The sequence below is a fragment of the Ursus arctos genome, unplaced genomic scaffold (genome assembly GCF_023065955.2).
Source record: "Ursus arctos isolate Adak ecotype North America unplaced genomic scaffold, UrsArc2.0 scaffold_9, whole genome shotgun sequence".
In the NCBI taxonomy this organism is placed as follows: domain Eukaryota; kingdom Metazoa; phylum Chordata; class Mammalia; order Carnivora; family Ursidae; genus Ursus; species Ursus arctos.
The window spans coordinates 73,319,251-73,336,669 of record NW_026623111.1 but is presented as its reverse complement, the minus strand read 5'-3'; the positions used below and the strand labels follow the sequence as shown (position 1 = coordinate 73,336,669).

At 33.5% G+C, this 17,419-nt stretch overlaps 1 protein-coding gene across 2 annotated transcripts in view; it reads right to left on the bottom strand.

Moving 5' to 3' along the window:
• The window catches only part of GRID2 (glutamate ionotropic receptor delta type subunit 2), a 1,362,985-nt gene that overhangs the window by 610,209 nt on the left and 735,357 nt on the right, over positions 1 to 17,419 (bottom strand). For both annotated transcript variants that reach the window (XM_048212019.2, XM_057309689.1), the window contains exon 3: positions 11,100 to 11,384. In XM_048212019.2, coding sequence (XP_048067976.1) covers positions 11,100 to 11,384 — 285 coding nt within the window. The remainder of the gene's footprint in view (positions 1 to 11,099; positions 11,385 to 17,419) is intronic.

The following is a 17,419-nucleotide window of genomic DNA, read 5'->3' as shown; positions in this document are numbered from 1 at the left end:
AGCTTCTGTCCCTTTAAGAGAAAGGGTATTGACTAATATACCATCTTTATATAAACATCTGATAGTTTAATGATGAAGGTGAAACCACAGTTCCCATCCCTGAGGTACATATAGTTGAGTAGAGCAAAGGACAGCTTAAACTGGTAATTCTGTTTTAATGTGATTAATGCCAATAAAAAAAATGGAAGCAAGAAATGGAAGCATAGGATAAGTAGCAACTAACCATACCTTATTGCTGGGGAAAAAAAAAAAAGTTTAATTACTGGGTTGTTCAGATAAAAGGAAATAGGGCTTGTGAAACATTAAAGCAAATTTCTAAGCAATGTGCATTTTCATTATTAAGACTTTATTAACCCAAAGTCCCATTGGTTCCTAATTTTCTTCTGCTGTCTTTTTCTAAGAAAAAAATGAAAAAAGAAAATCTTGTTAAGGACTAAAAGTTTACCTAGGTAACATTCTCAGAACTTGATATTCTAGCAACGATCAATTTCTCTGACATCTGACTTGGGACTTGTGTAACCTACTTAGGCCACTTCCCACAACCCTCTAAGGCATACTGGCTGATTGAAGCTTAATTAAGTAATCAATTAATTTTATTTCTTTTCTTTAGATTGTATTTATTTAGAGAGAGAGAGTGTACACGTGAGCGGGGGAGGGGCAGAGAGAGAGAAAGAATCTCCAGCAGACTCCATGCTAAGCACTAAGCCCAGCCTGGGCTCTATTTCATGACCCTGAGATTATGAGAGCCAAAATCAAGAGTTGGGTGCTTAACTGACTAAGCCACCCAGGTGCCCCATGAAGCTTATGTATTTTATTAAATTGTGCAAAATAGTGACTTTATTATAATGACTAATGAAAGATTAAATTTAATCTGTATTAAAATGGTTTACATTAATGTAGATAGGATAGAAAAATCCCAGGCTATATTAGAATCTAATGTATAAACACATTTCCAAACTGACCCCAAAACCAGTAGTATGATATCCTGTTGTTCATTGCAAACCAGTGGTTGGCATTCAAATAGATCTTTTTTAGAATCAACTCTCCGCCTATTGTGTGTCAAGCACTTTGAAAGGTACTTGGAAGAGAATGTTGAGCAAGACAAAAACAATTCTTGCCCTCAAGGAGTTCATTATCTAAAGCATTGATGATGACACAGGCCCTATAGTAGATAGAGGAATCTTACTATACTACTCATTTATCCAAACTGCAGTTGCAATTTAACTAAATTTAGTGACATTCTCTGGAATCTATCAAAAAGTATTCTTCAGCCTGATCATTATGTTCAAATGTCAAATTTAAAATATTGACTATGGTATGAAAAGAAGTTTGTCACTAAGTCTCTGTAAGTCTGATTTTTTTTTTTTTTTTTTTTTTTTTTTGGTCTACTCATCTTTTTCCCTCATTTGAGTAGATTAGGAGCATTTAACCATTTTGATCACTTAATGCGATGAAGACCTCCCCTGGAGCAGATCAGCACTGATTTCAGCTAATCTTGGTGTTTCCGAAATTATGACAGAATTCTGACTTTAAAATTAATATTTAGAGTCTTACGACTTTCTTTTTAGATAAAAAGGAATATGGCATGTTGCTGGATCCATGAGATCACTGAGCTGAATGGCTTTTCCCAACATACAAATTGCAAAGTATACTCTCCAAAATGCCTCATTTCCTGAGAAAATAAGTCTTTCACCACTGAGTGATTTAAAAATTTTTGTTTAGAAGAACCCTTACTTCAAAAGGGATGTAAGTCTCCATTGAGTATTCCCTTGCCATTTGTGGTGTATTTAGAAAATAAGGATTATATGCTGTATTAGATTTTGAGATGACACAGTCCAGCAGCAGTGGCCCATCACTAAGATTTTCTATTTGATGAGAACTTACTATTTTAGCATTAGATCATAGTGTTTTAGTATGAGAGTCATCTTTATGGGAATGCTGATCAATAAGGACATTTGACTATTGAACAAATCCAAAGTAGTACAATACATCTTTTTTACCTACTTGACATACTACAGACTAACGCAAAGGAAATAGTTCGATAAGATGCTTGGATTAATTATACGCTTATTGATGCACATTGAAGTAAATGAGAGAACTGAAAGTTGGAAAGTGGCCAAATGAGTAATAAACAGCTTTAAGACTGTCTAGAGAGATAGTTAATAATATTATAGTCATTAGACATTTGAAAACACCCTCAGGATAATTATAAACATTTGCAATCAATTAAGAGGAATGTGTCCATTTTAGGGGCCTTGATTAAACCTACATCAAAATGCATGGAATAAATGCTATTATTCCTTGGAATGCATTCATCAGGGTGATCATTCAATGTTCATTTCAAAGGGACTTACCATATGGCAATTTAATTGTAAGGAAAGGGTGATACACTGATGTACTTAACGATAGCGCTTAAGTAACTCAGGTCACTTGGCTATGTATTGACCTTTAATTTGGAATCATTAAATCAATGTTTTCAGAATTCAGGAGAGCCCATAAGTAACCCATTTGGTAATCCTTAGAGTTGAGTTTTTTTCCTTTGCTTTTGTGTCTATGGGTGTCAAAAATATATATTTCTCTCTATATAGACAAATACATACTTAATTTCATCATTTCCATTTTAAGATTTTTTATTTTATCAACACCTATTATACCCTTTAAGGTCTCTGATTTTCAGAAATGCTCAGTTTAACAAATTATAGTAGAAATTTACATATGGCTAAAAATCCTGTTTTAAAAGAAAAAATACTATCCTGAAACTAAGGAAAATGTCAGAAAGTTTGAGAACCTAAAATAAATTTAAGCTAAACCAAAACAAAAGCATATTCAAACTAGACTTTAAAAGTGTATGTTTTAAAAGCAATTTTAAATGTTGAATTATAATTTATGTATTTCATATAATTCAATTTTATAATAGTAACATAAGACTTAAAATTTAATGACCATAAATAAAATAATCTGGTTAATGTTTAAATAATTATTTTTCTTATAAGAAAAGTTTCCTTCGAACTGGAAAAAGAAGGACATGTGTCCATATGCCTACACTTTACCCAGAGCTAATTCATGCATCACAAAATTCAGGCTGGTGATTGGGAGCCCACTGAGTGCCTGGCCAATTATTTTTGATTTAGATCAGCATAGGACCCAAACAGGACCTAAAATTTGGTCTACATACATATCTATATGTATGATATTTCATATACAAACAAAACAGGAAAAGGGTCTTTCTTTAGTATAATAATTTGTAAAGATATGCTTAGAGTCACCAGTGTCATCTATCTGGCCTAAGAATGAAACCAATAGATAAACTGAAGTAGAGATTAGGCTATGGTAAGAGGATATCTAACTACTTTCAATAAGTGCATGTCCCCATGTCATTACTGTAACAAGCTGTTTGGACCCCTGTCATCATATTATCCCTCTAATCTTCATAACTTGATCTATCTAATAGATCTGTCAATAGATCAAATCCAATATTGGGCTGTGAGACCAATATTGTTCTAGGCAAAGGAAATTAAAGAACTCAAATAGCTTATTCAATGAAGAGCACTTCAACCTTATCGCTTATGTCACTCTGGTAAATCAGTCCTATTCAATCCTCCCAGGAATAAAATTCAACTTTTCTCTCTTCAATACTCAGAATAGAATCCTCCCTTTAAAGAAATATATCTGCTTTTATTCTACTTTAAGAACCACCTACTACTATTATAACTTTCTGGTTTCTGTATATTGTCGGTTCCTTGATTCTGGAATCTAGCCATTGGCTAGTACATTCAACTAATTCCTTGCATAGACCTCTCTGATAGCCTACCTGGACTACTCCCAATTGCATTTAATGAGCCTTCCTCAATATCATATTCCACCTACTTGACCAAACTTCCTTTCAGAGATTTGGTTGAAATCAAAGCAAATTAAGGATGAAAAATTGGAGGGGTAGGGCAATATGATAAATGATACAATGAAGATTAAGCATATTTAAAAAAAAAAAACAGAAATTATGAAAAAAACACAAGGTACAAGCCTGTAGTTTTGTTTTTTTTTGCTAAAAAGAGGTCTACGCCTCTCTCTAAGGCAATAAGAGAGCATGAGGCTTAATGTATAATCAGTAAATGTATGAGATCATATACAGAGGTACTGAAAAACTAGATAGACGGGGATAAAGATATTTAGAAAAGTGTAATCTTTGAAAAGCACGACAGATTGAAAATGGGAAATTGTTCATTAATCATTTTCTTCCTTATTGAAAAATGATTTTAAGCAAAATGATTATTTTTTTATATTATTCCAGAAAATGGATCATTTTGTCCAATACTGGTGTTTTAAGTTTCATATCAAGAAAATTTTTCTGACAACTAGAAACACCCAGTGTCCAAATGTGAAGGAAGCTCCTTCAAAATATAGTAAGTTTTCTCTCCCTTGGTATATTCTGGAAGGGAAAACAATGCTACCAGTTAAAGATGCTGAAGAAGAGGTCTGCTGAAATTTCTTGTTTCCAAATGCCTCCTTGAGGAACAAAGCTGGCTGCATACCTTGCAACAATTCTGATTCCAGGAGTCTGTGATGGGACTCAAGCACTATGATGATTAAAAAGCTCTACTAGTCATTCTGATCTATTACCAAATTTGGGTTCTAGGAATCCACTACATTCAATTCTAAATGACTTTTGTCTATATATTCATAAGAATCTATCAATTTTATTAATCTTTCTAAAGAATTAATAATTTTATTTAAAACATTTTAAGTAATCTTTCCACCTAACATGGGGTTTGAACTCATGACCCTGAGATCAATAATCACATGCTGTACCAATTGAACCTACTAAGTGCCCCAATAATTAATAATTTTAGACTCTCTTAGTTTTCTTTATTGTTTATTTATTTTCTATTTCATTAATTTCCATTCTTATTTAATTATTTTATTTATTCTACTTTGCGTTTAATACAGTCTTATTTTGCTATATTCTGAAGGTGGACATTTAGTTGCTTGCTATTTAAGCCTTTCCATTGGTTTGTATTTTATTTTATTTTTATTTTTATTTTACTTTTGTAGTTCTTGTGCTTGGGGGTCAGTGGGTTGATGCCCTTCCTAGGCATGATGTTTCTTTCTCTTTCCCCAGACCAACCTGGGTGGTTGCTTGGCCTAAATGGAGCTTAAGGGAGTTGGTCTTCTGGAACTGGAGGGAGAGCAACAACTCCAACACAGGGAAGGGAAATCCTTAGGCCCCCTAAAATAGAATGGATGTATATTAATGACTTTTGTCTTTCAGAACAACTCTTGGAGTTCTCTTCATGAAATAAAATATCCTGGTGCAGACCTTTCAAATTCATATTGAGGCCTTAAATTTAACAGACTGCTGGATCTGCTATTCCTCATCAGAGAGGGCTGTACTCAGGATTTGATCATCATTCCCTTAATCTTATCAAAAAGACTACTGGAAATAGCAGGGGATGCACTCCTTGAAAAGCACCTGTCAATTTCTCCAAATACCTTCTCTACCTCTATTTTCATTCATTATATGGGGCTGTAAGAAAAGACTGATGCCATAGAACAGAGTTGAAACAATTTCTTAAAGGACCATAGTGTAATATTTTAGGCTTATGGGTTATATTGTTTCTATTGCAACTGTTCAACTCTGCTATTGTAGCTCAAAAGCTGACATAGACAACATGCAACAAATGAACATGCTGTGTTCCAATGAAACTTTGTTTACAAAAAGAAATTTCAGGCCCAATAGTAGGTTGCTAAACCTTGAAACAAACACTAAAGACAGACTGTATTGACTGACCTCAGGCTGTCCCCCCTAAACAACAGCTGGATTCAAATATCCTGTATGAATTGAGAACTCTTAGAAATACCAGTAGTCATATCGAAGGCCCTATTGATATAGGTCTCACTCAGGGGGTCCCAGCAACGTAATTAACCCTTCCCTCTGCTCTTTCCTAACCTCCATCTCCCGGACACCCCTCCGACACCAGGGACATCATGTGCACTCCCAGAACTATAGTTCTTGCGTGAAGGTTACCTCCTTTCTGAAGACATGAGTCGCACATTAGGGGTGGCTTTGAGACTTTAAAGTGTTTCAGTAAACACCAGGAGCGGAAAATGTAGTACTTTACTAAGATCTCTCTAAAGTGAGGCTTACCCTAATTAATTTGGGGGAGACATATGGAGCCATATCTGACTTGCTACTGATGTGTGTCCTGTAGGTAGTCTTCCCTGTGATAGGAGTCATCCAATTAGAATTTTTCCCCCTGAATTTCACTAAAGTGATTGATGGTACCACTTCGGCCCTGGAAGTCATTCAGGTCAGCCTCAACTCACTGGCCAAGGTTGTTCTGGATGACAGAATTTCTCCTTGTGAGACAGGTAGAATCTTTTCAATTACAAATAAATCCTATTGTACCTGGATCAATGCCTCTGGCGAAGTAAAAAGGTTTACACAGAAATTTAAGGAGGAAACTCTCTAACTTTTTAAGTAGGCTCTTGATAGTTCATGGGATTTATTCAGCTTTGAGTCCAGGACCCTGATGGGCATGGTTGAGATCAATCTTGCTCATTAAAAATCTTATTTATATTGTCCCTAAATGAATGCAGAGGAGACTGAATAGATCTGATCCTACCTCCTGTCAGTAAGATTAACCAGAGTAGTCTTAGGACTGGCATATATAGAGGGAAAATTGCTAGAAGCCAACAATATTGTACAAACAAAAAAAATCTTTTGGGGAGACAGTTTTCCATAGGTTTTGTGTCTTACTGCATATTATGCAAGCAGATACTCTCCCTAGATAAGAGAGACTTATTTACAGTGAAGATAGTGTCTTTCTGTACATATGCCAAGCAGGTTTACTTAGAAGCCCATCATAAAAGAGACAGATTCCCTCAGCTAGGGTTCCTTAGCTGTCATACAAGCCCACTGCATGCACAGCATCCACTGGAGGGGCTCCACGTAGTCTTGTCAGACACGAGGTCAAGAGGAAGCAACATTAATATGAGGCTCACGCTGCTTACTGTACCATGAGTATTAAAGTCTTCTATCTGTCTAAAGAAGTAGAGTGTTTTCTACCAGTATCCATGAAATTGATGCAAGCTACCCAAACCCTTCCTAGCTCTTTGACAATATTATATCACAATTCCCAGATGTAAGAGAGCCAAAAAATGTAGCTTTTCAATGGGAAGTATCGGTCCCTCAAATGATCTTCGCATTTTGTTGGCAAATTTAAAAGCAAGAATGGTTAGTCTGCAGGCAGGCAGCTGTTTGTGCCGATGCATCAGCCTACTATGGTCCAATGACTGTCCTCTTTCCATACTCCCAATGATAACCGAATCTTCCGAATTGACATACAGTATTTTTCCTTGATGATATTAATATGGTGAAGATCTGAAGGCTTAACATCATTGTCTCTCTTTAATAAAGATGATTCTATATATTTCATTTGTAAACTTATTTTTTTTTTAATTTTACAGTTGTCAGGAATTCTATTCTTATTTCTATAGCATCAAAATACTCTAGTGGTCAAAAGCAAGGACTAGGGAAATGACTATCATTTGTTTGAATTCATGCTTCTCAGCTTACTTACAAATTACCTGATGTCTTACATCCTCAGTTTTTTCATTTGCAAAAACCATCATCATCATCATCATCATTATCATCATCATCTACCTCAGAGGGCTGTTGTAAGGCTTAAATGAGATGATATATGTAGGCTCTTGGAACAGAGCCTGAATATAATAAACGTTCTCTGTAAGATTAGCCCTTTTTATTATATTCTTGGGGAATAGTTCACTGCAACTCCTTTATACTCATTATACATGGTTAGGAGTATAGGCTCTCATCAGACTTCAGAACTCAGCTCTGATACTTAGCTGTGATACTTAGCTGTGTTTATGAGCAGGTTTTTTTTTTTTTTTTTCTGTTTTCCTATTTGTAAAATTGTGATAATAATATTACCTACTTCATAGCTGTTGAGAAGAGTACATGTAAATACTTATTCTTGGGCCTGGCAAATTAAATGCTAAGAGATACTATTTTTAATATTTTTATTGCTATAAGACTTGTTCACACTTTCTCTCTGTCAGAGTGACTGTCTCTCACATATTGTGAAAGTTAGCTAGCATTTCGAAAGGCAATATTCTAGGTCAAGGTCCACCCATAAAGCCTTCTTTGATCACTGCTGCCAAAAATTCAACACCTTCTTCGTTACACACCATTAGCATTCAGTTTGCATCACTCATGACACTTAACACACTATTTTCTCGATTAAAAGAGTCATAAATATTTTACCTCTTTTTAATTGTAAGCTTCTTAAGGGCTAAGACTATATTCTGTAAAACTTTTTATCTCATATTTTGCATTGCACTATGCAAGTGAGCAATGAACATTTCTTAAATGACACATTTTTTAAAAGCTCAACACTTCCTAAACTCTTTTCAACCCTTTTTAAAAATGTCTTGAATCAATCCATTCAAATAAAGCTTCCACAATTTTTTTCCTGTTTTCATCCATTTACTTAGAATCAAAGACTTGAATTTTCTTTGCTAGGAAATTTAATGTAGACTTTTATACTGTGCCCTTAATCATAATTAACTGCTTTTGAAAAAAGTGTTTCTCTAATTAACTGGATATAGAAGCCTAATTTTTTTTTCCTTTTTTTTTTAAAGTATATTTTTATAAGCAAAATACATCTTCAATCACATTTGGCTCCAGCAGGATGCTTTATTTCATCCATAGATGATGCTTAATCCATCCCTTAATGAAAGCAATTCCTGATAACCAAGATAAAAGTCAAGTATAATTCCAATGTTTGAACTTAAAATGATGACATTGATGAATGGATATGTAAATACATGTAGCCCTCTTCAAGGTAGAAGGTATTTGGATAGCTTGATGTTTATTTTGGACTCTAGCCCAGTTCTTTACCAGCAAGATTTACTGTGAGTATCAAAGGGAAATTTTCTTTTATTAAACAACAGTATTACTGGAAATAATTTTAAGGATACAAGCTGGGTAATTTTTTATGAATTATTAAATTAAAGAGTAAGTCAAAAGCAAGTTTATCATCAAAGTAAAAGAAAATATTTTTATTATTTTATTATTATTATTCCTAAAACAAACCCTGCTTCTAACAGAGGACTCAGTCATACACTGTGATTATAGCATCTTATTTACTTATTAAACAGAGGAAAAAAGAACAAGGAATTTCAAATGTATGTAAATTATTTTCTATGACTATGAATTTAGTGTACATTTTCAAAAATGAATAAAAATGTCTTCTCTTATAAGAATTTCCTAACTGTAAACCATGTAGGACTTGGAAACAAGATAACAAGAGATTTTCTTTCCTCATGGATGTATAATGATGAAAAAGTAAAATTCACATTTTAATGTTGTGAAAAACTTTCATCAAAAATCACTTTTCTGTTCTTTATTTTACTGGACTACTTTGATAGGACTAAAAAATGTTTTCCCCCTCTTAAAGAAAGGTTTACAGTTTAAAAATTCAGTTTTTCAAGTTATATTTGAGCAGAGATCATAAGAATACCAGTTAAGGTTATAAAAGTCATAAATAATATGACTGAAAGAAAACTGACAAAGGCATATTCGACATATTGATTCCAGAGGTAGAGTTTACTACTTCACTAAATAATCCTATCAGTGAATTTCAAACTTGTGTTCAATCCTTCCTTTACCGACGAGCCAATTATTTTTTCTCTTCTTTTTTTTTTTTTTTTTATTTTATTCATTTCAGTCTCTTGGTTTTGTTCTGTGATCCCTAAATAATATGAATTAAGCAACAAAAATAAGGATTTCCGTCCTGGAGACAAGTATGCTTCTGGAGAGGGCCACAGACTTCTGGCTGAAATCTACCCGTCAAGTTTAATGCTACTCTGGCTGCCAAAACCCCATGCGACCTTTGAATATTTAGGGCTAAATGTAACTGCCACTTGCTCTCCCTCCCTGGGAGCCCACAGGGGCTCTTATTCGTTGCTTTCCAGATTTCTGCCAACCTGTTTGTGCTCAGTTCTATTGATGCCACTTTCTGGCTTGCTCTCGTGTAACTGTTCCCCAACATTGCTCACAATGCTGGATTGATTATGACAAGAAAACCATCATTTTTAAATGTTTACTTATTTGCTAAGAAAAAATTGGTTGCACTACCGAGGGTGAAATCTTCTTGATTTTTTGAAATAAAAAAATAAAAACTAGACCCATCCATACTGAATGGAAAACATTTTTCTGAGACTCCTTTTTAAGGCAAATTTCTAAAGAAACATATTTTTTAAAATATATATCTTCATGAAGACCTTTCTGTCATTTTATTATACCCATCTCCATTCCCCCTAATGACAAAAATTGGAGAAACTATATTTGAACATCTTTGGGATCTGTCAGAAAATAGATTTATTCAGAAAAAAAACCAATATAAGCTTCATTTTTGTTCACTTTTCTTAATGTAACACAACGAAAAATACTGAGACAAAGTATCTTCTCTTTGAATTATAGTAAATTTAGGGCAAATGCTTTGTGTTTTATCTTGGGAAGTTAACTGAATTAAGTGTCTTCACACTACTCAGCTTTTTTGTGAAATTTCATATTGCAGACAAAGTGCCATGCTAAGTATAAAGTAATATAAACTGTTACTCCCAAAGAGTGTAAGGATTAAGCAAAATATGTCAGGTTTTTTTTGAACCAATAAATTATTGGTTTTCAGTGTTCCAGGATCTGTCCAAATTAGTGTTTTATTATTCTATAAAGATATACATGTTTTGAAAAGGGAGAAAGACAGTAATGTCTTTATGACTTCTCATTATTTGAAAAATCAAGCTATATTGGAGTCGGATTCCTATTAGAAACATTTATAAACTGAACACTAGGTATAGGTATTTATTATTTAAAATGACTTCAAAGTGATTTAATACAAATGATTGAACTTGAACTTAGCAAAACTTTTTGTTTTTGCTGCTAGATTTGTAAGATTATGCCAGAACAAGAAAACCCCAGATAACAATGGGTGAGCTCCTTGAAGTTTTTCAAGATTTAATGAAGTTGCTTGCTATGCAAATATCAGCTTACAAAACTCACACAAATCATAAACACTTACCATATTCACTATCATAGAATATAATGAATTTCTGCCAGGCGTATTCTGTGACCACTCTCAGGATAACATCATTTAAGTAGACAGGTGGGCGCACAGAGAGAGTGTAGTCATCATTCCTGTTGCTCCGCGTGAGTCCACAGCCACTCCTTGGGGTCCCAGCTGTTGAGCGCTGTATGAAGAGGTGGGGGATATGCATGGCATCTGCCAGAGACTGGAGAGACCCTGCTGACGTGCAGCCAATGGAGCTGACCAGGGCCAAGATGCCTTGATTCATAAGTTCACAGGCTGCAAGAAAGCATAGTAATATTCAAATGTCAATGGGTTTCATATATCTTCTCTTCTGGAGGAACAGTGAATAAAGCTTATGGGGTTATTACACAACTATGGACTTTTTTTTTTTTTTTAATGAACATTCTCCATGAAGAAATCCTCAAATTACAAAGTGCTACTGGAATTCAGCTAATGAACTCAGCGCCCTTATTAGCTATTTGACCTTGTACAAATTACTTAGCTTCTCTTGGTCTCAGTTTTATCATCTGCAAAGAGGGTAAAATAGCATGAATCTTGAAGAATTATTGCTAGGATCGGAGATAATTCAGTGTCTGTTATTTGCCTTTCACATGATAGGCACTCAATTAGTGACAGCTATACTTTTATAATAATCAATGTATAAATTCAGAGAAAAGACAATTCCTCACTGTGTATGTAATACAGGTTTTCAAAGAACAGATAATATGTAAATTGGTGAATGAATAAAAGGAAGATGAAAGGCTTAAATAAGGAATTTCTGGCGACAGAAAACAGAGCCATTCTGGAATCTAAAACTTTGGTGACATTTTGTCTCTGATTAAACCAAAAAATGAAAATATTTTTGTTCTTTTCCTTGGCAGTCAGAAAACTCATGGTCAAATAAAATACTAAGTTTCAGCGATTACTTCATTCTGGTTTCTAGCTGGGCAATTTCTAATTCTGTGTATGCATATATGCTTACTTCAAAACATATTTAAAGCTGGATCAAATATAAATTATAAGTACATATCAAGACACAGCATATATAGAAAAAAGAGTTAATAAGTCTTAACTTTCTCTTTTTTTAAAGTAATCTCTATGCCCAACATGGGGTGCGAACTCACAACCCTGAAATCAACGGTTGCATATTCTACTGGACTGAGCCACCCAGGTGCACATTTTTTTTTTTAACCTTTTTGATTTTTTAAATTTTAATTAATTAATTTATTTTTAAAGTAAATTCTAAGCCCATTGTGGGGCTTGAACTCATAACCCTGAGATCAAGGGTAGCATGCTCTACTGACTGAGCCAGCCAGGTGCCCCCTAATAGGTCTTAACTCTTAGTCTTAATAAGAGTTAAGATATCTGAGAGATTTCAGAATGCCAATCTTTGAAGGCAAGAGATTAGAAATAAAATAAAAAGTAAATTCAGATGGAATCAACATAAAATACATTTTATCTGAGAAGGCCAGTTATTATAATTGGTCCAGGCATTATTCTAGATTTTAGGCATTGTAGATATAACATTCACAATATTTATACATTATTATAATCTGTTTTGCAGAGTTAAAAAAAATCAAAGAAAAACTTAGAGAAGAGTAATTAATTGGCCAGTTAATGAAGGCTGACAAAGTGCAAGCTTAGAAGTACTATATCAATGATATGCACATAAACACCAAATAAATTTATTATGATTAATTTTAAGCCAAGCAGTACATACAAAATAAATTAATAATTATTAGGGACATTATTTTCAAGCACAAGACAGGTTATAGGATTTCAAATGAATTTGAAAGGTAGCATCAGAGGTGAATGCTTCTTAGGCCATAACAGATTGAGGTTGAAGTTTCAGTAAAAATCATAGAACCTACTCATGTTTGTGAATTTAACATTTATAAAAGCAATATGAATTTATAGTTATACTTTCAATGGGTTTAGGCAAAAACACTGGTCAAAAGTTTTCTCCCTCATTGTAGGAAATAAGACCATTGCTGATTTATATAAGCAAATAGGAATTCACTTTTTTAAAAAAGATTTTGTCTAGAAGCTTGGCTCATTTAGCATTTAAAATCAAAATATGGAGAATATCTTAAGGTAATCACAATTGAATACAATGTTTATATTATACTAATTTAAGATGATCAAATAAATACAACAGTTTACATAAACCTATCACAAAAGTTATAAAGTTATAAGTATAGAAGTTGAGATGAGAAAATTCAGTTTAAGTATTACATGCTGTCACATATGAAAATTGTCAATTTTAATCTTTACATTTAAAAAGAAAAACTCTAAAGAGTCATATATAGATCATTATTTATCATATAAATTTGCTTTAGTATATAATCTGTGATTTCTTCAAACCAACTATGTTACTTCCTATTAACCTCTGTTAGTGAGAACACAAATTAAGCAAATACTGGAAACAATTGCTATTATTATATAAGCTAATGTATTATTTTTGGATTATTTAGTATTTGGTATTATCTACTCTGTTACATATATAAGCAAGAATGACTGAAAACTCTCCATAACATCAAAATAGAATTTGCAACCAGAAAACCATGCAATATTAAATCTGAAAGGCAATTTAGAAATCAGGTAGTCCAGGGAGGGAAAATCAACTTTAACTGCTGTGCTAATCTGTGACTGGTTGGTAAACTGGAACACTATTATGAGAAAGATTTTGAGACTCAAAAAGAAAGAGCACCAAAATCATTGTGTTAGGTTCTCATAGGAAGAGACTGTGAGAGTAGTAGCCTGCTAGTCTTAGACATATATCCCACTTACTGGTGCTTAACCTTCTATTGTTCCCAGTTGTCAAGAGAACATACAGTACCCCCTTAAAAAAATAGAAGACCCAGGTCTCTAACTCATTGTCCAAAATGCTTTTCACCATAATAAGCAAATGATACTGGTAACCTTAAAATTTTGTGTGGTAAAGAAAAAAGATAGACAGGTCTCCATAAGGAAAAGCTCAATTGGAGATTGTCTATTGTCAAGTTTGGTAAAAAGAGGTTGATCCACTCAGGAGAAAAGGAAGAGCCCACACACCTAAAATGAATTGAAACCAGCTGACCCAAAACACGACCCTATTTGGGCACATATATGAATAGGTCGGCAAAGCAACTTATCAAGGAGACATTTGACACCCATTTTGCCCCCTTTTACCAATATAAAATGTTGGCTGAAGAAGAGAAGATACAAATTTATATGCTCTGGACATTGTCTCTTCATAGGGCCCTATAGAACGGTTGGCATAAAAAAAGAGACTATAACTCATGGCAGCAGAAGAGAGATTTGGGAAAATGAAAGTCTACACCAAAAACAGAAACAAATATTAGTGAGGCAATCTACCTTTTGCTACAAGAATTCCATGTATTGACTGTTAGAAAAATGCAATATTTAGACTTTAAGTTCCATACAATGCATTCTTCAGTTATTAGTGTGAAACTGAATTTGCAAGATCTAAGTGTATTTTTTATGGGTATCCACCATCTTTTTATGATAAGAATCCCAAATAAGGACTTCTTAATAGCATATTCCTTTCCCACTATTATTTTGACTCCTATGATTTATTTATTTTATGTGTACATGTACACACAAACCTCCAAACATAGAGCATATTGAACCGCTTGCTGGTGTTGTGACTCCAGCTGTCTGAGACTTTAACACTATCAAAGATGTTTGGAGCCTGTACCAATCGCTGGAAGCACACTGTTTTTTCCCCTCCCTCTCTTCCTTCCTTCCTTTCCTCCTTTTCCCCTTCTCCCCACCCCCACTTCTTCTTTTAGTAGCAACTGTAATTAGCAACACTTCCACCCTTTTGGGTCACTCAGCAGTTATGAAAATGAAGTTCTCTGTATAAATGTGTAAATTTAAGTTAAATGAGTTCATGTACACTATCATAGTTTTCATCTCTGAAACTAATCAGTTTGGGTCTTATTTTTCTTGTTAAATAAAATGGGATTACAAATAAAATCTATAAAGGATCTCGAAATCGATTATCTGTTACTTAATTCTTAAGGAAAACTCAGTGAAATATTTTTGGATAGCACCATCTTACTTGAATATATTTATTCCCTGTGATATATTTTCTAACTTTTTTAGACTGACCAATTTGTCCCAATATAACCTCTTCCAGTGATTTTAAGTCACATCAGGACCTTAGCACATTCCATTCATATATTTATTCTGCAACACACATTTATCAACTTTTAATCATGAACCAGGAACTTCTTTGGAGATCAGAGAATGCAGAGGCAGATTCCATCCTCAAAGATCTCCCAATCTGTTCACCATAGTGTTTCCAAAATCTCTGAATTCTGTATCAGAATTCAAAGTGGAGATTAAAAAAAAAAATACAGATGACTAAGTCTACTCCTAGAAGTTCTACCTTATTCATACAGGCTAGCGTTCATGTATTTGCATTATGATGTATTATATGAGTAGTTCTGATGTGTAACCCTTTCTGGAAAACATGAATCTGGTGGACTGTAACTGCGACACTCTTCGATGTAACTGTTGCAGAACATAAATATTTGTTGATTTTCTCTTACTTTTTTTTTTACAGTAATAATTGTTGACAATACGGCTATAACTGAAGAGTGGAATTTCCCTATTTTTCTAACTCTCTTTATTTGCAAGTGGGGGTGAGGTATAAGAAAAGGAGATACATGGATTTAATAAGAATTATTGTACCCCCAAAGGTGATCCTTATCTCCATTTTATTTCTAATAATAAACTAAGAAGTTTATTCTTGGAATGAATCTTTATTCTTTTAAGTTCCTCCAATTCAGATACAGAGTACCATATTTCCACAATTCTAAAATGTTTGTAGCTTTTACATTTTATCATATCGGAAATCAGGGCCTATTTTAAAATTGATCAATGAGTTTAATATGATGGATTATTTTTCTTCAAAAAAATCAGTAATCAATATTGAATTTTTTAATCAGTGAGCTCTTAGAAACGAGAAAATAAGGTAAGCTTCCATGGCAGATGAAAGATTTGTACTCTTTCTATGAAAGCTGAATTTAATTTAACTTCTTTTTTCCTATTTAATTCATTAATGAATCACAAGCCCAGTGTTGATAATTGCTTTCTTCTCTTTATTAACCACTGAAAAGCACCCGACCTTTGCTTTCATACTTGTAAGAATATAGTAACACAAAATACTTTCAGCCTATACATTTAGCATTATTTGCAAATATGATTTTCAGCAACCATCTGAGAGGCGGCATATAAAAAATAAGATTAATTTGACACATCATCAATGTAGTTTGCCAAAAACATAATCATTTGGAACAAATTCTTCTAAATAAAGATGGTCTTTATATATAAATAGTGTGACAAGGTCCAATTTAATCATAATTATCTACTTAGGAAATGAAACTACAGAAAAAATTCATTGAATTGTAATTAAAAAACATTAAGACTTAATTTCTTCTTTAAAAGAATATAAATGGCTAAAATTGTTGATTACCAGCCATCAAATGGGTTCAACTGAATAATTTTCAGTCAACTGTCTTTTTATTCACCTAAAGCCAGCATGAATCTCTCATTTGTGATCTAAGCCTGACATGGACTAAACATTTAACCTAGCACCTATTATAAGTTATTTTATTTTTCCATTTATGTTTCATATAACCCTATGTAGAAGAGCTATTATTATTGTCATTTTCAAGTAAGAAACTGGTTAAGTGAAGTTAAATGCATTGTCCAAATTCACACTCCGTAAGTGGCAGAGTTGGAATTCACATCTAGCACAGACTTTAACGCCTGGGCCACAGAGAACTAAAAACTCAGTTTTTAAACACAAAGGCACTTATAAAAAACTGTAAGTCACCTAACTCACTCTTACTGTAAGATTCAGGATATTTCAGCCTCCTGGATGTAAAAGAGAAAAGAATAACAATGATTATGATACCATTTTCTCCTTTTCCCTTTGGGTTTGGGATTAAGGCATTAATCCTATATAGTTTCAGCTCCAAACAGAAAGAGTATATACAGAAATTTTAACAAGGGTGAGACAAACTATTAAGAAGAACTTACAAAGTATTGAGCATACTTTCAATCAATCCCTAAATCAATTCCACTAAAACTGATGTGATAAAAATGATAAAAATAATGACCAAATATCTCTTTATCTTTGTATAATTGTTTGGGATTTATAAAATGTTTTTATTTGCATTTGATTACTTTACCAGCACATGGCTGTAGTGTATAAAATTCCTATCCTCATTTATTTGAGGCTCATTCTTACATTTTGAGTAAGCAGTGGAGAGAAGGCTGGAACATGGATTTTATGA